Source organism: Natator depressus, chromosome 6 (assembly GCF_965152275.1).
Source record: "Natator depressus isolate rNatDep1 chromosome 6, rNatDep2.hap1, whole genome shotgun sequence".
Taxonomy (NCBI): Eukaryota; Metazoa; Chordata; order Testudines; family Cheloniidae; genus Natator; species Natator depressus.
This window is the reverse complement of record NC_134239.1, coordinates 64,792,388-64,813,444: the sequence shown is the minus strand read 5'-3', so window position 1 is coordinate 64,813,444 and position 21,057 is coordinate 64,792,388. Positions and strand designations below refer to the sequence as shown.

Below are 21,057 nucleotides of genomic sequence, written 5' to 3'. Positions count from 1 at the left end.
ATGAGCTTTGGGCATATTTTCAAGTCAGTGCTTATTTGAGCCAAACTGGTTCTGCAATCCATATTTGTGGCTCAATGAACTTTGAAAAGAACTGTTTTAGGATGCACATGATGGCTGCTAGATTAAAGTACTGTATCTGATTCTGACTGCATGAAATGAATGTGTTGGGTTGGCCTAGAACCACAGTGTAAGTCTTTAGAGAGAAGGTTTTATCAAACCTCAGACCAACACAGATGTTTCTGTAAAATTTAAAAAATGCCACTGCTCATATTTTTTTGTTTTCATTTAAACATTCCCTGCAGTGTTTGCAATGGAAATGGTACAGCACAGTTAGTGTGAGAGATTTTGAAACTGAAACTGAGTATAAACAAATGTGAATCTGACAAATATATTTTTATTGTACAACATAAGAGAAATGCACAAGGCAAACAGCATAAATAATAAAAAGTAAGTGAGATGTTTAAAATAATCTCAGGTGTCAGTACACTTTTAACATGTTGATTTTTAAATATACGATAAATATTTCAATGACATTGTTCATCCAAAGACCTCAAGTGTAAATTGAACCACAAAAACCTTCTGTGAGGTGGATGAACATTAGCTCCATCCATAGATGGAGAAACAGAGGCCAGTGTGACTTCCACAAGGTCATCCAGCAAGTTAACAGCAGTGACAGAAATAGGACCTGGAACCCTTTGCTTTAACCACAAAACCATGTTTTCTCTACTTAAAGTAGCTATTTTTGCAACACACCTATTTTCATCACTTTGGGGAATTCATAATTCTTATCGGTCTTATTCTTATTGTTGTTAGTATTGGGAAATGACTACTCTGCATAATATTAATATAGAGAAATGGTGATGGTATTTGATAAATTTACTAGTATTCCTGTAGGAATGTCTGCCTGTCCTCTTTTGTCGGTGAATATGGTAATTTTTACCTCTGCCAAAACTAGGGCTAGGTGAGCCAGTTCAGAGCGAGGGAAAAACCTGGACTTTTAACCTAAATCTCAAACTGAATCCAAACCTTTTCTGACATTCAAAAAAGTTAGGATAGCTTGTTTGCTTCATTAGCTTGCATTTTTGCACTTATCTCTGTCCTTTCTGGTGCTGGCTGGGTTCAGAAAGAGACATGTCAAATTGCCATGAGCATGATTGATTGTGTGGTATTTGCAGCATGACCAAAAGCAGGAATTACTGGAAATCTTACCAGACCCTGTTCTTGTAAGATTTTCAGGCTGAAGAGGTTCAGATAATTGATTAAAGGCTCGGGGAAGCATCCAAATGTTTGGGTGCTTATTAGAACTGAGTATCCTAACCTCTAGTCACCCATTACTAAGCAAATGTCTCAAAGCACATTGAATGAAGTCTTATGCTGCTAATCCCAGCGTGAAGTAGATAAGTATTCATATCCCCATTTTACAGAACAAGCGACTGAGGCACAAAGTGGACAGTTGATTTGCCCAAGGTCCCATTGTGAGTTTGTGACAGAGCCAAGAATGGAATAGTCTGCTGATGCCCCATCCGGTGCTTCAGCAACACAAAATCCTTCCACTCGTAAGGGTGCAGATTCTCCTAGCTCATATTTAATAAGCTGGTACATGTAATGCCAGATGCATCACATCTCAAAAAAACCTTCAATGGCTATCTAAATTCACACTCCCCCTGTTGTTAGAAAGGCACATAGAATATTCAGTGCTCAGAATGTGTGTGTGTGTATGTGTTCAGCTACAGACATATCAATATGCTAACCTCAGAAATGAGATTATCTCTTAGCCAACAGTCTTCCCCAAGTCCGACTGATTGATAGACAGTTCTCAGGGGAGCTGAGCTCATTCGTGCCCAAGATTTATTTTACTTAGCTGGGATTATATTATTATGCAGCTGCAAGAAAAAGCCCATTTTAAGTATCATTTCAGTTTCTTCCTAACACTGCATTCCTCAAAAGGAGTGAACTTCATCTGCAGAAAAACGCATTCCAGACATGGGCATTGGGTAGCTCATAGGATGGTTAATGAGCAATGTGAGAGCCTCTAGGTTGCTGGTTGGAATCCACTCTAGTTCAGAGAATGACTAGAAGTTGTGGCCAGTTGATGGCTGTTTGCTGAAGTTGGTGTATTTTCTAATAGACAGATGTCCACGTTACAAGTGGCTTAAATGGCCACCTTGTCTCTATCTCAGCAGAAAAGCCAAGGATTGAATGGGCCATGGAGACTGAACTGTCCTTTCCCCTCCTCCGACTCTCCTGTCCTTCTCCCTTGTCACAGATGCAGACATTTATCATCTGTTCCCCTTCATGTACCCCAGTGATGCCATTCATCCCATTACCAGATGTCCCTGGGACCCAGTCTCATCCTATCTCCTACTCTTCTCCTTAACCTTTCACTCTCCTTTGACTCTCTCCCCCTCACAATATCCCAGTGCTGTAGTCTCTCCCTTCTGAAAAAAACGCCCTTTCCCCCACTTGCCTATCCAACTACCACCTCTTCTCCGTTTCATCTCTAATTTAATCGAACATGCTGTTTACAATCACTGTCTGGAGTTCTGCTCCTCCAGTTCCATCCTAGACCCTCTCCACTCTGGCTTCAGTCCCATGCACTCCTCTGAAACAGCTCTCAGCAAAGTTTCTTCCTGGCCAAAGCTCAGAACCAGGACTCCATCCTGACTGACCTGTCTGCCATTTGCAACACCATCGACCATGCTCTTCTTGAAATCTTGACCTCCCAGGACTTCCATGATTCTGTCATCTCTTAGTTCTCTTTCTCCCTCTAATCATTCCTTCAGCATGTCCTTCGGAGGATCCTCCTCATCTCCCCTCCAGCTTTCTACGGGGGTTCCACAGGGCTTTGTCCTTGGTCCCTTTCTCTTCTCTCTCTTCTCCTTATCTTTGGATGATCTCATCTGCAAACACAAATTCAGCTTCCATCTCTAAGCAGACAGCTCACAGATTTACCTCTCTACTGCAGACCTGTGTCCTTCTGTGCAAACCTAAAGCTCAGCCTGTCCCACTGACATCTTGTGGATGTCTAGCCATCAGCTCAAGCTCAACATGGTCAAAACAGAGTTCCAGCCCCTCCCCAGTACCTCCTTTCTTGATCAATTTGGATAACACCACCATCCTGCCTGTCCCTCAGGCCCGTTACCTGGGTGTCACCTTAAAGTCTGACCTCTCTCTAAGTCCTCACATCCAGGCTGTATCTAAATCTTGCTAATTCTTTCTGCAGCACATCTCCAAGATGCAGCCTTTTCCTGTCCATCCACACAGCTAAAATGCTCATCCAGGCTCTCATCATCTCACATCTCAATCACGGCAACATCCTTGTCTTTGGCTTTGACAAAGACAATATTGCCCCACTCATACCCATTGAGAATGCTTCTGCAAAGATCATTTTCCTATCCCATCGCTTTGCCCATATTGCTCCTTTTTTGCATCCCTCCACTGGGTTCCCCTTCTCTTCCCCCATCAAACATAAACTACTTGTTGTTACTTTCCAGGCCCTTCATGACCAATCCCCACTTGACCTATCATCTGTGGTTCACTATCAAAAGGTCCACTCCTGCCTCCAGTCAGCCCATCATACCAGCCTCCGGCACCCACTTGTTAAATTTGCTTTGTGCTTTCTCCGATGCTGCCCTCCGTGCTTGGGAGGAGCTCCCCATACACATCTGCAAAGCTACCTCATTATCCACCTTCAGAACCCTCCATAAAACTCTCCTTGTAAGTCTTCGGGCCTCTCTCTTTTTCTGTGTTTAAACAGCATAGAGCCAAGTGAAGCCCTCACTTCAGGCTGTGGCCTCTAGCACTTCTGTAATACAAAGACATAAGCCCTGCTGTGCCCTGGACAGGGGCCAGCGGAGCCACAGCCCAGCAGCTAATCTGTGAAGTTAGGTGGAGGATTGTGTCCCCTCACCCTCCAGCACAGCTACACTAACCAGTGCTCCTGGGCGAGAGGAAGGGCCCGTGCCCAGGTCACAGGAGGGTGGGGGCAGAATTTGGCTCTTAGAATAAAAACAGCAAAAGGAAAAGCCTCTTGGCAGTTCTGTTACAGAGCTACACTTGCTAGAAGGAAGTGAGTGCCGCTGGGACATGAGATGGAGGAGACTCCCTTGCATGCGCAGGCTGATGCTGACCCAGCCAGGTTTTCTCAGGTTTTTCTTATAGGTGACAAGCATTTTAGAGAGCAGGTTGGGGGAAGGGCAGTCTTCTGAGTCTCCTGCTGGCATCTCCTGCAGTGTCACTTTATTCCTTGACAAGCTGGTGCACAGCCAAGTGGGATACTCATTGTGTTTCACACTGGCAACAGATAAACGGAAAGCCTTAGAGTGCTGTCCTGCAAGACTGAGATTACTACGGCTCTGTTTGGTATCACCTCTTTGTCTTTGCACGATAGCTGCTCTGCCTCCCTGCCCCTCTCCCAACGTGAACTGCACTCCTATTACCTCAATGTGTCCCCCAACTCCCTTGAGTCAAGCGCCTCACCCTCCCTGCCCAGGATGGATTGGCCATGCACCCCATCTCTCTCTCTGAGCCATGGTCCCTGCTTCCTTATCCCTAGTTTGAGCTCCCACTCCTTCCTACCCAGGGACGATGTTGAGAAGCAGGGGCAGCTGGGTCACCTTGTGAGGGTAGGTCAGGCAGGTGAAGGTGTTCCCAGCCAAAAAGAGACAAAGTGCCTTGGGAACTGCTGTTTCTAAGACTCCTCATTTGCATATGTCTCACAGCAGTTCTTCCCCAGTTAGCATCCCCAACCCCTAAAATCTCTGTGAATTAGACGACTCCCAGGCGATGCCCAGCTGATTAGCAAGGGGTAAATGTCATGAATGTAGCCCAGTTTCATCCAGCCTCTTTCCCCTGTGTGGGTCTCCACACATGTTTTTATTCTAAATGAGTATTATTGAGACATCAGCTTGGTAGGCACCTGAGGATCAATGAGTCCTGTCCCCACCCTATTGCAGGCAACCCCGTTTTCACAGATGTCTCTGTCCTTCCCAGTTCTGGCTGGTACTAGAAGTGCCAAGAAGGGATGTGTTCCCAGTGTTTCCAGCCTCAAATGCTGCAATCTCACACTAAGCATGCTTGACACTGGTATAGTGCCGTCCATGGATCGATCTCAAAGCACTTCCCAAACATCAGTGACTTAACCCACATGATACCCATGTCAGTAGACAAGTGCTATTTCTGTGGTGCGGGTGGGGACACTGAGGGCTGGAGCATTAAAGTGACAGAGCAAGTCAGTGGCGGAGCCAGGAAGAGGAGGCCTCAGAGAGCTGACTCCCTGCAACACGGTCCCGCCGTCCTCCACAGAGAGAGCCTGACATTTCCAGACTGATTTAGCAGACTGAATAACTCCGCATAAGGCTTTGGGGTGTTTAGTGAAACATTTAGTGAAAGCATTTTGTCCCATGGTAAGGCCATGTGGGCAGATTGTGACCCTGAATCAGGAGACAGTCTATCTGTAAGTCTGCATTGCCATTCACGTGAGCTATCAGCACTAACACTGACTACCTGGGAATTGTCCACCCTCCCCACCTGTTAGATCTTGTCTTTTAGACACTGAGCTCTTTGGGGCAAGGATTGTCGCATGTTTGTACAGCACCTAGCAAAATGGGGCCTAACCTGGTTGAGACTTGTATGTGCTCCCACAATCTGCATGTTAAATAACAGGAATAATGTTTGCATTCGCTTATGTTCAGACTAGAAGGCGTTAGGAGAAAGCCTTTCCTCCAGCTTTACCCATCTCTGAGAGACAGAGGAGGGAACCCAGGAAGAACTGTCAGGCTCCTTTTCTTGCCTGGTGTCTCCCGACCTTATCAAGCTAATTGGAGTTGACAGCCAGGAGTCCAGGGTGCAATCCACATTGAAAGCTGCGTGTTGAGGCTGATAAAAACAGAAATCAGGACTGGTTAATAATTAAGCTGCTGTTTGGCAGCGTTCACCTTGACAGACTTGATCTGCCAAATTAAAAATGGTCTTTAAAAAAAACTATCATAGCCCTTGTTATTTTTCTGCTGGGGAGGAGAGAGGAAAGTTTTATGCGCTCAGATGCACTCAGATGTAGAGAGGCACATGAAGGTAGGAGCATCTGATCGTATCCCTCCTCCTGAAGGCCTCCCAAATTTATCCAATGAGCTCTTGGACACTGCAGCTGGACATACACCTCCTGCAGGGAATACTCCTCTGGGTTCAAGGACCTGTATTTTAGGTCAACCCAGACTTAAATTTAACTTTGGTATTTCCTGCCAATGTAGCATGTACTGCTTAGAACAAAGGACAGGGAGCCAGGACAATTGGGATCTATGCCCAGCTCTACTGTTTATTTGCTCTTTGGCCTTGAGAAATTCTCCTCCCTGCTCTGTGCTTCAGTTTCCACATCTGTAATGTAGGGATAATAATAGTTCTCTGCCTCATAGTGAAGATACTGGTTGGGAGGCTTCATCAGAGAATCACTAAGATGGGAGAGACAGAGGGCTTGTCTTCACTACTGGGGTAAGTTGACCTTCGTTACGCTACTCCAGCTACGTGAATAACATAGCTGGAGTTGACGTAGCTTAGGTCGACTTACCCCGGTGTCTTCTCTGTGCTGAGTCGACAGGAGACGCTCTTCAGTTGACTTCCCTTACTCTTCTGGGAGAGCTGGAGTACCAGGGTCAACCGGAGAGTGCTCTGCCATCAATTTAGCGGATCTTCACTAGACCTGCTAAATCGACCCATGCTGCATTGATTGCAGCAGCGTCTATCTCGCCGTAGAGGAGACAAGCCCTGAGAAGGTGACGTGTGTTGGTTAAGTCCTATATGTGTATATTAAGCACAACAGGCGAGATGACCTCTTATCCATGGACAAATGGCATATTCATACTGCTGGATCTTGTCACGGCATTTGATACTCCTAGTCTGTGCCAGTGACATAGCCTGGGTGGACAGGTATCTCTGAGATGACACCAATCTTTCCCCTCAAAACGAACACCCGAGAATCAGGATAAGCAACTACTCTCTGCCTTCATCTGTAGAGTCCCAAAAGTTTCAGTCCTCTCCTCCATCCGATTTTGCATGAAGGGTACATGAAGCTGCAGGAAGAGAACACGCAATAGCACAGTCTCAGGTGACAGCTTTATGCAGATGATGCCTAGCTCTACATTTCTTTAATATTCAACGCTATCAGCACCCTCTCCCAGATACCACGGAGTCATTGACCCATGGATGAAGAATGGTTGGCTGAAACTCAGCGTGGAGAAGATGGAGGTTATGGTGATGGCTAGCGGGAAGCACAGGAGAAGTGTCTTGCACTCATCAAGAAAGATCAGGCCTTTTTGGCCTCTTCTCTGCTTCTAGGTGTCTAAGTGGTTGCAACTCAACAATGCCCTCTTCCATCTACAGGTGGCCCACGCCACACAGTCCACTGAGAGCGCAACACCCAGTGCTCCACTGTGTGCATTGGCTCTTGTGGAACACAGAATCAAAATCAAGGTTTTTAGTCCTGATTTCCAAAGCCCTCCAGGGGACTGGCCAAGGTTACCTGAGAATCTGGCTCTCTCCACGTGACCATGACTGCCATTAACAATTATATTACAGCGGAACAATACAACTGTGAGCCACAAGGGTGATACACATGAGCGTAGGAGACAGAATGTTCTTCCCAGCTGCCCGTCAATTATGGATCTCACAGCAGAACGACCATGGGCCTCATCACCCACAGAACAAATCACAAAACTCGGTTAATTTACTTAGATTTTCCACAATAAATAAAACAAACAAATAGGAGGGAGAATGAACAAACAAAGCAATAATTTGTGTTAAAAAATCTGAGACTTGAAGGTCGCTCAGCTACTGTGATGATGAGCATGCTGTAACTCTTGGATTTAGTGCCTAGAGATGTTGGTTTTTCTGTCTTGCTACCAGACACTGAATTGGTCGTGTAAGTGGCACCCACAGGTGTCACTTACAGACATATGGTGAGTCTGACACCGCTCAGTTGATACATGTGGCTCATACTGTTAACGTTGTAGATATAAAGTGTCCAGGCATAAGATTGCCTCTTAAATTAGCATGGAGAACTGGTGGAGATACAGAGGCTGAGTTAAGATTGTTTGGGGTACTCCAGCTCTGCACTTCAGTACTTTGAGGATTTTTTGAAGTTTAAACTTAACTTAGAATTTCACTGACTTTCTAATGTTTGGTTGTTTTTTAAAAATACATGTTTGAAGCTTTCTTTTTCCCTTCACTTATTGAGACATATCTACAGACCTGGCCCCATCTTAATGAATCATCTAGGAATTTCCTTTGATGCTTTCATTTCCAAACATTTTCTACTAAGTGTTCTGTGGCATGAGCCTCTTAATTACCTAAAAACAAAATGTGCAATAGGAACCCCCAGGCATGTAGCAAAGGGCCAAAAGGGAGGATGTTGTCCTCTGGTGCTGCTACCCTGACCTAACTGTACTCCTGTCTCTGCCACTCTGTGGCCTCTGGTATCCTCTCCCCTTGCATGTCCTGTGCCCATTGCCTCCCAGCTCCTTGTCTCTGAGCTCCACTGTGCCTCGTTACTACTGGTTTTTTGCCAGTTGCTGCTGCCTCTGTTGCTCTGTTCAGTTTACCAACTTATTCCAATCTGCTGAAAAGAGGATTGCCAACTGTAGAGCTTGAGAGGTCTGCTGCGACACTTTGAAGTACATTATTGATTTCAAAAGATGGATGTATTTGTGTCTGCGTTTACGATGGATTAATGTTGTATCAACTGCCTTAGGATTCCTTGTGTATTTCATAAACTCTGCAGGCCTTGTAGGGTTTATAACATTTGCAATCAATCTGGCAGGGTTTGTGAGTCCAGGCAAGGTTTATAAAAGGAGTCCAGGCAGAGTTTATAATCCCTGTATGACTTCTTGTGAGGAATAGGAGATCTGCTGGAATCTGTACAGGATTCATAAAACCTCAGTGTCTGTGACATTACCTGGGATGTTTATAAACTGTACAGGAATCCCTGAGTAACTCCTGCCTCCGTGCTTGGCCAGAGCAAGACTCCTCTGTGTTGTATCTTCCCACTTCTTATAGCCCTCTCACTCAGGTTCAGAAAGTCAGCAGTCTGAAATTTGTGTTGTCAAAGTGGCCACTTGCAAGGACTCTGAGTGGCATCCTGACACCCCTTGTTGATGAGATGAGGCTTGTCAGTGGGGATGACGCTGGCGTCAGCTGGACCGTTTTGTCAGTCTCCAAATCTACTTGTTTGAAGGCGGTTGGTTGATTGGTTGTTTTATGAAATTCCTTGAAACTTGTCAAATAATAACGGTGGGACATGTCCATTAATCAGAGCAGCCTCCAAAGTCTGGAGAAGGCTCTCGGCTCCAGTCTGCAGCTCAGAAGGATGCAACTCAGCAGCAGCAGGAGACGTAGGAGCATTCCCTCCAGCAATCCCAGCAGCATCAGGAGACTCCTGTTGACTAGCACTAGTAGGCTTCTCCGCAGCCCCAGCACCAGAGGGAGAATCCTACTACTGGCTGTCATCAGGAGAAGCAACAGTACCCATTTCAGCAGCCCCATGAGCAAAAGGTGATGGATGCTGCTGACCTAACTGTGGGGAGCAGCAGTAGTATCCACCTGGCTGGCCCCAGCAACAGCAGCACTGGTACCTGCTGGCGAGAAGCAGCAGTGTCCAGCTCATGAGCAGCTCAGGGACTCAGAGCAGGCACAACTTCTGTGCTAGCATTCAGATAGTCATTTCTGGCCTCTTACACTGGATGCCAGTTCTGGTTGGCCTCTTCTGACTGTTCAATCACTTGCTGCTGGTACATCTCCAGCTGCCTAAACCTCTGTCCCTCCTACTTTGCTGTTGCTGTTCCTGCAGCATGTCTTGGTCCCTCTGCTGGATTTACCCGCCCTTCTGCAAGTTCCTGCTCTCTCCTATACAGGGCACATACCCACTCACCAAGAGCAGTTTTTCCTCAGCAAAGCACATCATGGGCTTGTGCCATCCTAAGTTCAAATGCTGAAGTAGCGGCAAGGAACCCACCATCACCCCTTGCTGCTGCAGCTAGTTCTCCGACTCTGCCCTAGTCACTGGCCCCGCTGCGTGCTGGCTCTCCGTTTCAGCCTGTCAATGGCAGTGGGCTTGATGGGCCTCCTGTCAGCAGCCATTCAGTGTCATGCTGTCAGGTGACCACATTGCTGCAGGATCTTATAAATAAGCCTGTGGAATTGGTAGAGATGGTTTTCCGTGGGACCTGATCCCGAGGGCCAAGCCACACTGCAGACAGCTCCTGAAGGTAGAACGTGCCAAGTATCCGCAGGCAAGGGACTGTGTTCCTGCGCAAGCGGCAGGTACGGGTGTTCCCGTACCTCGACGACTGGCTCATCAAGGGCCACTCCAGGTCTCAAGTGGAGACGCCAGTCGACTTCGTAAGAGCGACGTTCGACAAACTGGGCCTTCTTCTGAATGAGGGGAAACCAATGCTGTCCCCGGTTCAGAGGGTAGAATTTGTAGGGGCAGTACTGGATTCAACACAAGCCAGGGCATACCTCCCGGAAGCAAGGTTTCGGTCCCTGGGTGACATCGTATGAGGTCTCAGGCAGTTCCCCACCACCACAGCAAGGAAACTTCTAGGACACATGGCAGCCTGTACCTACGTGGTGCAACATGCCAGACTCAAGCTTCGGCGTCTTCAGTCTTGACTAGCGTTGGTGTATCGGCCAGCCCGATGTATCAGGGTCATGGACAGGGTCATGACCCTGCCCCGCCAGGTTCTCAACTCCCTCCTGTGGTGGCTCGACCCACAGGTAGTATGTGCAGGGATCACCTTCTCCAGCCCTCAGCCGTCTCTCCTCCTAGTGACGGACGTGTCATCACTGGGTTGGGGAGCACTTCTGGGGGACCTCAGGACTCAAGGCCTCTGGTTTCATACAGAGCTCGCTCTCCACATCAATGTCAGAGCAGTGCGCCTGGCATGCCGGACTTTCCATACCCACTTATCAGGGAAATGTGTATCGGTAATGACAACACCATGGCAATGTTCTATATCAACAAACCGGGGGTGCACGCTCCTCTCCCCTGTGCCAGGAAGCCCTCATGCTGTGGGACTTCTGTGTAGAACATTTGATACATTTGCAAGCATTGTACCTCCTTGGAGTCCAGAACGAGCGGACTATCTCAGCTGGTCTTTTCACAGCCACGAGTGGTCCCTTTGCCCAGACATTGCGATCTCAGTCTTCCATCAGTGGAGCTTTCCCCAGCTAGACCTGTTCACCATGCGATGCAACAGGAAGTGCCAGCAGTTTTGCTTCTTCCTGAATCACAGCCTGGGCTCCATCATGGATGTGTTCCTCCTCCTGTGGGGAGGCCGTTCCCTACACGCTTTTCCGCCCATCCCTCTCGTTCACAAGGTGCTTGTCAAGATATGGAGGGAACAAGCTTCGGTGATATTGATAGCTCCAGCATTCGAACCTCGAGTCGCTGCACCTCAAGCGTGGAAGCTCCATGGTTGAACCCAATGGAGCTCTCTTGCTCTGTCTCAGATAGATAAGTCCACCTAGGCAGTAGAAAACCCTCCACCAGGGCTACCTACCTTGCTAAGTGGAAGAGATTTTCAATCTGGTCCGTGCAGCATCATTCATCCCTGACGCTTGTCTCTGTGCCACTTATCTTAGACTATCTTCTCCATCTCAAGCAGCAGGGGCTGTCCATGTCATCAGTAAGGGTTCACTTGGCCGCCATCTCTGCCTTTCATCCAGGTGCAGAGAGCCACTCGGTCTTTGCTAACCCTATGGTCAGCTGTTTCCTTAAAGGTCAGCCTGTCCCAGCTTGGGACCTCAATCTGGTCCATTCCAGACTCATGGGACCGCCCTTTGAACCTTTGGCGACATGCTCCCTGCTCTCTCTCTCCTACAAGGTAGCATTTCTGGTAGCGATAACCTCAGCCAGAAGGGTGTCTGAGCTCAAGGCCCTGACATCAGAGCCCCCTTACAATGTGTTCCATAAGGACAAGGTCCAGCTCAGGCCTCACCTGGCTTTCCTTCTGAAGGTTGTTTCCCAGTTTCTCACCAACCAGGACATCTACCTCCCAGTGTTCTATCCTAAGCGGCATTTGAGCAGCATGGAGCAAAGGCTTCACCCATTGGGTGTCCGCAGAGTGCTAGCCTTCTACATCGAGAGAATGAAACCATTCTGAAAGTCTGTTCAGTTATTCGTGGCAGTGGCGGACAGAATGAAGGGTCTTCCCGTTTCTTCTCAACAGATTTCGTCATGGATCATGTCCTGCATCTGTGAGTGCTACAACCAGGCAGGGGTGCCTGCTCCTCCAATCAGTGCGCACTCCACCAGGGCCTTGGCCTCTTCAATGGCGTTCCTGGCACAGGTTCCCACCCAGGAAATCTCCAGAGCAGCGACGTGGTCCTCCATACACACTTTCATCACGCAATATGCAATCACCCAGCAGGCCAGGAATGGATGCAGCCTTTGGAAGGGCAGTGCTCCAATCAGTGGACAATTCTGACCCCACCTCCTGAGCTTGAGCTTGGGAGTCACCTGATTGGAATGGACATGAACAAGCAGTCTAAGAAGAAAAAAGGGTTTACTCACCTTCTCTTAACTGTTGTTCTTTGATATGTGTTGTTCATGTCCATTCCAATACCCACCCTCCTACCCCTCTGTCAGAGTAGCCGGTAAGAAGGAACTGAGGGGGTGGCGGTTCAGCAGGGCTCTATATTGAGTGCCATAAAGTACGACTCCAGGGGGCACCCAGACCAACCCAATGGATGCTGCTATGGGAAAAATCTTCCGGCTTCCGTGCACATGCGTGCACACACCCCTGATTGGAATGGACACAAACAACACATCTCAAAGAACAACAGTTACGAGAAGGTGAGTAACCGTTGTTTCATGAGGCTCTCCTACTCTGTCCAGGCCTCTTTTCACCCTTGCTCCCAAACATGTGATGCCAGTATATTGAGATTGGCCATGAGAACTCTTCCATCCTTAATATGTGCGTTTGCACATGAAGCCCAAAAGTCACATGAAAGGAAGCTCCACCCCAAGCAGCCATGTGAACAAAAACCTATCACATGGAAGTCAGTGGGAAAGCAAACAAACATGGCCAGGTCCAATCACAATTCAGCATTTGAAGATAAATTCATGAATAATCATCCCCACCTTCATCCTAGTGCCAGTCTCCACTTTCATTTTGTTAGCCGAGCAAGCTGCGGGGCGGGGGAGGAGGGAACCATAATTAGTACCATAGACAGCATCCACATCAATGGATTAGTTGATTCTGCGTCGTTACCATGGACAACACCACATGGGGAGCCTTCAGGGAGTCATCCAGGACCAGAGACAGCACCACAAGGGGCTGTCTCAGTGGATTGCTCCTCACAGGCAGCACCACATGGGGCATCTTGTTTCCCACCTTCAGAAGTTTGGGAACACTTTTTACTCCATCAAGGATTAATCATCCAGTTTCATATGAAAAGAAAGCCCTCTTGGTCCCTGACCTATTTTTTCCTGTACAGTTTCCAGTGATAGGAATCCCCCAGGAAATGCACAATGTGACGTAAACATAATTACAGTGCAGAATGAAAGAATTAAGAGTGTGTGTGCCTGCCCCTCTGAATATATATCTGGGTGAGAGTTAAAGCAAGCCCTGAATGGAACAGACTGCTCAAAGCAATTTTCTAATCAAAGGGGAATAAAAAGATTCTGTCTCTTGTTCAATTCAAACTAGAAAACTTGTCTGCAAATTAACATTTTCTTAAAAGGGCTCTTGTGCTAAAGCGTAACAAGAATTGGTGCTTCAATCCCACTAAAGCTGTGGTTGCTGAAGCAGGGGGAGGAATAGGGGGATGTCTGTCAGACTAATAAAGGGGTTCAAGACAGGGTAAAGGACAATTTTTAAATTTTTTTTAAACAATTATTTATGTCCCGTGGTATATACTGAAATTTATGTCCCCTGGTATATACTGACCTTTTCTCCCTGAGATCTTTTGTGTTTTCAGTGAAATCTTGGTTTTTGCTCCTCAAAAACTTGGATGTTTCTATTAAAAATCTTAATAGAAACAATGTATTTGCAGGCTGCCAGTGAAAATGAGGGCAGCCCTGCAGGCGCACACCCTTTCCCAGTCAAGACGTTTCTGGGGTCGTGCTGCCAGTTCTCACTACGTTCCAACTCTAGATGATGTCCCTCTCGGGCCCCATTGCTATCTCCGGCTGCCGTGAAATAACCTGGACACATCACACCTCAACATTCTGTAAATGGCAATGAATTGTTCTGGCAAGCTAGAGGTGAAAGTGGGGGCAGTCATGGGCCTGTTAACTGCTTCTTCCCTCTCCAGATTGACTGAGACCTTGTGGCCAGCAGCATATTCTTCACTCATTCCTCCTACAGAACTCCCATTGCCATCACTAGTGGTACCATGTGGATAAAGAGGGCAGAATATGTCCACATGTTCACAGTTTTACTAAAATCAGGTTTAGGGGTGCTCAGTGCTGTAATAATAGGGATACCTAACCAAGCACTTTTCATCACTAGTGTCTTAGGGCTTGATCCTGTTCCCATTAAAGACTATGGGAAAACTCACATTAGCTTTAATGGAGCAGGATCAAGCCCTTAATGCACTAGTCTTTCACTTCTGGAGGCCTGGGTTGAAATCCAGCATACGCCGCAAGGGCAGTCAGCTTGATGTGCTCAGTCTAGGTTTACAGTAAAGAAGCCCAGGGTAGGAATAACTGAGGGTGCTGCAGATCCGGAGTGAGGCATGTGGGCAGTAGAGGGGAAAGAAGGACTGGAATAGTCAGGGTGAGTGGGTAGGTAAGGACTGAGGTGCATTAGCATTACAGGGGATGCTTTCCCCAGTATGTGCCTGGCTCAAGCTGATGTGATAGGTTCCTCTTTTTCAGGAGAAGTGTAATTCATTGAAGGTACAATAAGAAGCTCTTTAAAAAGCCCACTCACCTAATGTCCGACCATAAACTCTCATGAGGCTCATTGTGAACTCAGCAAAATGTGAGAGGTGTGTATGTGTGCCCAAGGCATTTCACAGCATCTACCAAGCGCCTCTGCCTTGTGCTGAGAGTCCAAGGGATGCTGTGTTCAGCTGATTGTTGATGCTGTTTTCACAGAAGTGGCAGAGAGGAAGCTGACCATCGAAGAGGAGGAAGCCAAGAGGATTGCAGAGATGGGGAAGCCCGTGTTGGGCGAGCATCCCAAACTAGAGGTCATCATTGAGGAGTCCTATGAATTCAAGGTCAGTGCTGGGTACCAGGGCTCTTCATGAGGAGATAATACAGTGTCACTGGAGAGGAAGCAGCTGGAGGGAAGGGATATAGGTAGTGGCTTGAACAGAGAGGACAGCCATGAGAGAGAGAGGGAGTGGCCAAGGGGAGAGAGAGAGCGCACCTGAAGAAAGGGGCCTAGCAGAGAGAGATTAAGGGAGAACCCGGAGGAGAGAGGCACGAGGGAACAGCCTCAGGAGAGATGAAGGGAAGGTGTATATGAGCACCTTGTGAAGAGAGCCTGTGAGTTACCCCTGTAGAGAGAGGAGGAGCAAGTATCCTGAGATGATGGGGGACAAAGCAACCCCTCTAGAGAGAGCGGATGGGGTGGAAATGCCTGGGGAGAGGAAGGATGGATGAGGGGCAGGGAGAAGCTTCACTGCACAAAGAGAAGGGCAGCTGCATGACTGTAGCCACCAGCCCCATCTTTAGGGGCTTCATCTCCCTGACGGGGGGAGTGCCTGTTCCAGCCCCTATGGAAGGCCGAGTGCTCCTCTCAGCACAGTGTTCTCTCAGAACAGCACGTGGTGTCAAAGCTGGTTTAACTGCTGTGCATTTTTGTCCCATTGACAGAGTACTGTGGACAAGCTGATTAAGAAGACAAACCTGGCTTTGGTTGTAGGGACACATTCCTGGAGGGACCAGTTCATGGAAGCCATTACTGTTAGTGCAGGTGAGGGGACCTGAGGGTGCCCAGCTACAACAAGGTCACCAACCCTAAGGGAATGTACTAGCAAGACTCGGCTCTCTGAGCGCCTGTGTAAGCCAGCCTGAAACTGCCTCTGCTTCCTCAGTGGTGTTCAGCTCCAACAACTCCGTGTACTGCAAACGTGCATGGATCATGGGTATCAGCTAAACCACGTGCATGGGATAGAAACCAGGAGTTTCAACTCTAAAAACGTAGCCCTCCAGCACCTAAGGGCTGGTCTACATAAAGATATAGTGCACGGCAAACCACAGCCAAGGCAGGAATGTATAGCGCACTCAGTCACTGTGTGGACCTTGCTACTGCACACTACAAGTTCCATAGTGTGCTTTGACCTACTGCTTTTCAAAACACAGTCACTGGATCAGAGAATGACTCTGCAGCCTGGTGGTGACAGCACCCACCTAGGCGATGGGAGATCCAGGATCCAGCCCTGCTCCAATGCCTGTTTGTTTAGATTCAGTGAAACAGCTTCAACAAGAGAGATTGGGAGAGACCCTTCCCCCACCCCAAGAATATCCCATCTCTCAGATTAGAGCACCTTCCTGAGAGGTGGGAGACCTCTGTTTAAATCCTTTCTCCCCGTCTGTCAAAGGAGGGAATTGAACCAGTTTTCCCACATCCAAGATAAGTGTTCTAACCACTGGGCTAAAGTTCCTAAGATGGGCACCACCACCTCTTCTTCCTCTGGCTGTTTTGTGTGAAGTGAGGCAAGCACCTGGCTCATTCTCCCAGGTGTGGATCTCAAACAGAGCTAGGTGCCTCCCTGTAGCCTAGATTTAGGAACCAAACTCTGTGAAGGGACGGGGCTTAGGACAGTGTTTCCCAAACAGTGGGTTGCAGGCCTGGCGTGGAGGGAAACCCCAGTGGGGTCGGAGAGCAAGCCTGCCTTGCACTCACCCCACAGAGGTACGGTGATTCACAGTGATTTTCTAGATTCCCCCCACCCCCCAAAAAAAGAAAGTGGTGAACTGTGACGCTCAGCATTGCAACACCTGTGGATTCAGACCTTAGTGCCCAGTTCGGGGAGGTCCTCAGCACTCTCATTGCAATTCAGGGTGCTCAGTAGTTTGCAGGATTAGGCCCCTATTTTGCAGATTCCAGGAATGCTTTGCAAACAATAGAGACTAATACACTGAAACGCAAACTAAAAACCATAATGAGCCAACAGCTGATGGCCATGTCCCTTTCAAGCTGGCACCAGGAGAGTGCCAGGATAGTGTGTGGTGCAAGGTCAGCACTTCAGAGTGCACCTTGGCCATTTGGTGCCTTGGAGCCCTTTCAGAAAGGGGTTAATTCCCAGCCAGCTGTGGGGATGGGTTGCTGCACGGGCTTAGCTGGAGCTGCTTGCAAGTGAGTGAGCCCCAAAGGCAGCTTGTGATTCATGCAGCTGAGACTGATGAGAAATAAAGGCGGGACCGGAAGAAGGGGCAAGAGATATCTGGGTTTCTTCTTGTCACTTCTTTCTATGCAGACTCTCTCTCTACCTCTCTCTCTCTATATCCCTCCTCTCCCCCCCTTTTCTCTCCTTCCCTCCTCCTATCTTTATTTTCTTTCTCTCTCTCTCTTTCTCCATCCCTGATAGAATGAGGGGAATGCTGCTCCACCCTGTGCCTCAGACTATCTGCCCTTAAGAATTCAGAAGCTTGATTAATTAAAGCCCTTGCTCAGTATTTCCTGCCAAGCATGCATTAGGGCACTCAACCTCTGGGGCACCGGCTACTAGAATCAGTGCTCACACCATGGCAGAATGGTGCTGCACCCAGATGGAAACAAATTCATGCGAGTTTAATCCAGTGTTATTAGTGCTTTGGTAATTGATTTTATTCTGGGAAGGGGAAGGGACTGGAGAAGAGTAGGATGGGAAATCCTTATACAATAGGCGTTTTATTTCATCCGCACTTCAATGAGCAAAGCCAGCTTTTGACTCTACGAAGGAATTGTCACAGAGAGCATTCACCCTAACACATTTATCCCTTTGGACATTTCTAGACACACATCCTCATGTGCGGCATAAGGGTTAACAAAGCAGTCAGGCATCAGCAGAGACGCTAGTGCAGCTCCCTGTAACTGGTGCACAGAGTGCCATCTCTGTCATGTACTGCTCGTACACAGTAGGTGCAGGGCTGCTACTAGCAGACCAGACTTCTATACCAGACAGTCTACAGAGCTTCCATCCTGGAGAGAGACAAGAAATGTGTAACCTTTACAATACTTTAATGCGCTGCCAGGTATCACTGTTACCAGCTCAGGCAAGATATGTTACACATGGTGCCATCTAGTGGCTGAATGTTATAATATAGTTTTAGCATTGCATCACATCTCTCCCTTTATGTTTTTCATTCATACCATTTATAAAATGTACACTATCTTTTAGTATGTATCAGTCTGTTAAGTGTTTCTGAATCATACTGGTTTTTTAATTACACAACCCAAATGCATAACAACTTGGTCTTCTAGCTGCCTATTAGTTGCAACTACTGTCTCTGGTCAGTTTGGAATCTTTGCATTATCTTCTTGTTGTTCTGCATCCACCATCTGTAGGGTTTGTTCTTTTGATTGGTCCTTCTGAGGCAAAAACTGTAGATGTCGACAGTTTCTGTTGAACTCTCTACTGTCAGTCTCAATCACATATGATCTGGGTGATTAATTCTTTTTCTTTAGGACAGTTGCAGTTCTTCATCCTTCTTCTCCATCCAGTTTGACACAAACACAGTCACCAGGTTCTAGACTTGTTAGCTCTCTGAGTGTCATCTGTTATAAAAAAGTGTTCATAAGGTCTTTTAGCCTTTTTATCCAATTGTCTGCTCTCTTTGTGTCTGGCCACTTTTTGGAGATAGATTCTTTTCTGAAGTTGGAACAGCAGTTCTGAGTTGTCTTCCCATCAGGAGTTGTGCTGGACTATATCCACTAGCTTCTACAGATGTCGATGTGTATCTCACAAGAGAAAGGAATGGATCTTCCTGCTGTAGGATTTTCTTGGTTGTCTGTACAGCTCTCTCGGCTTCTTCATTTGCTTGTGGGTAATGTAGGTTGCTAGTAATATGAAAAATCATATTTTGTTTGGAAAAACATAAATTCTGCTACAGTGAATTATAGCCTGTTGTCCACCACTGGTTTGTTCTGAAATACCAAAATAAGCATTTGTTTCTCAATAATACTGTGACATGTTATGTCTTTCAAGTACATTATTTCTATATACCTTGGAAAACAGTCCATTATGACAAGATAATGATATCTTCTGAATTCAGATAAATCTGCAGCTAGTCTCTTCCAACGTCTGTCTTGTAGAGGTGTTGTTATTAAAGGGTTTTTTGTGTGTGTGTGTGTGTGGTGTTGGTGTGTGAGACCTGCAATGTTCATTTGCAGATACTTTATTCTTTATGCCCTTGCTGATGCCTGGCCACTACTCAGACTGGTTGGCCTGTTCACAGCATTTAGTTAGCCCTTGATGTCCTTTATGGATGAGGTTTAAGATTTCTTTTCTCATTGCATTTGGAATTATGATGTAATCACCTTTAATTATGAGTACATTTGACTCACTTAATTGTCCATGCACCAGAAAGTAGTCTCTTGTCACTTCCTTAGTGTCCTTTAGATACTTTGGCCAGTTAGGCCTCATGTAACTTAGAACTTCTTGAAGTTGTGTGTCTGTTGAGGTTGCTTTTTGTAGCAGGTATAGTCTGTTTTCTGACTCTGGTCAGTATGTGTCCATAGCATCCATGTAAGCCTTTACATCATCTTCAAGCTCATAGATAATTGAGTATGATGCTGGGCTCCATGACAGAGTGTCCATGTAACAGGGTTCACTCACCACTCTGGTGCCTCCTGCTGGGGTTGTCATGGGAATTAGCTCTGCATGGTAGTGTGCCCTCTTTGGGTGGTGTCTCAACTCCCTCACTCCTGCTTTAGGACCCACATCTTTCCAAGGACCATGGCGTCCGCTTCAGTGACACAGTCCTCTGGCCATGCTACATCCTGTGCTCCCCCATTCCAGAAGACCTGCAGTCCGCTGTTCAGCCACTTCCCTTGGTGGCAACAGCAGCAAATTATCTGGCCACTTCCTCATGGCCCCAGCATCCTCTTAGCCCTTGCCTCAGGGCCTCAGCCTGCAAACCCCAGCCAGGAACTGTCTCTCACTCCCCCAGTCCCTGCTTGCAGCACTGCTCTGTCCAGGGTACTGGCAGTTCTCTCAACCCTCCAGAGACACAATCCTTCCTCCAGGGGCTCCCAGCAGAGAACTGCCTTCCTCTGCCCTGCAGCTCCCTTTTTATATGGGCCTGCTTGGCCTTGATTGGCTGCTCCCTTCAGCATTTCTCTGATTGGCTGCCTCTGGTGCAACCTCCCCTTTTAACCCCTTTTCTCGCAGTGAGGGGCAGCTGCCCCATCACAGTCTGCTACTACCAGATTTTTTCCCAAGAACATATTTAGCAATTGGGTTGTGAATCCTGCAAGGTATATGTACAGTATATGATGCAGCATTGTCTCATGGGGTTATTTGTACTGCATCTCCTTTCAAAAGTCCAATCTCACCAAATACTTTGTCGAATTCTTCCACCTTTCTCTCTAAGCACATCATGGCTGCCGCTGGGAAGACTGCTGGTCTTTTATCTTTTGATAACATATACTCTGAATGCAAATCTTTTGTCTTTGTAAGTTGTTTCTGTGGTGAACTGGCCCATGCTGTTAGAATACCGTCAGGACTGTATCAGGTGATTTCAGATCTGGGAGTTTTGAAGGTAAATATATGTACCTTCTGATATGATCGTCATATTTGCTCCTGAGTCAGTTTTCAGGTCAGTAGTCTTTCCATTAACATTCAGTCTTGCTCTCCAGATGGCCTCTGTGTCATCACATTGGTAGATCCCAGAAACAATGGCTCTTGACTATCTGTAGCAGTCAGTTCTCTGACTGTCTTACTATGGCAAACAGCTGCAAGATGTCCATATTTTGTACATTGATTATACCTTGCATCTTTGGAGGGACACACATCTTTTGGGCTATGGATTTTTCCACATCTTGTGCATTTAGTCTGAAAGGTTTTGTAGTTAGTTTGGATCTTGTCCAATATTGCCTCATGTCTTATGGTAGTTACTTTTAGAAG

The 21,057-nt window shown here is 47.1% G+C and overlaps 1 protein-coding gene across 6 annotated transcripts in view; it reads left to right on the top strand.

The window, feature by feature from the left end:
• SLC8A3 (solute carrier family 8 member A3) overlaps positions 1 to 21,057 on the top strand; it is a 193,980-nt gene that overhangs the window by 165,510 nt on the left and 7,413 nt on the right. For all 6 annotated transcript variants that reach the window (XM_074955563.1, XM_074955565.1, XM_074955564.1 and 3 more), the window contains 2 exons: positions 15,095 to 15,219; positions 15,821 to 15,920. In XM_074955563.1, coding sequence (XP_074811664.1) covers positions 15,095 to 15,219; positions 15,821 to 15,920 — 225 coding nt within the window. The remainder of the gene's footprint in view (positions 1 to 15,094; positions 15,220 to 15,820; positions 15,921 to 21,057) is intronic.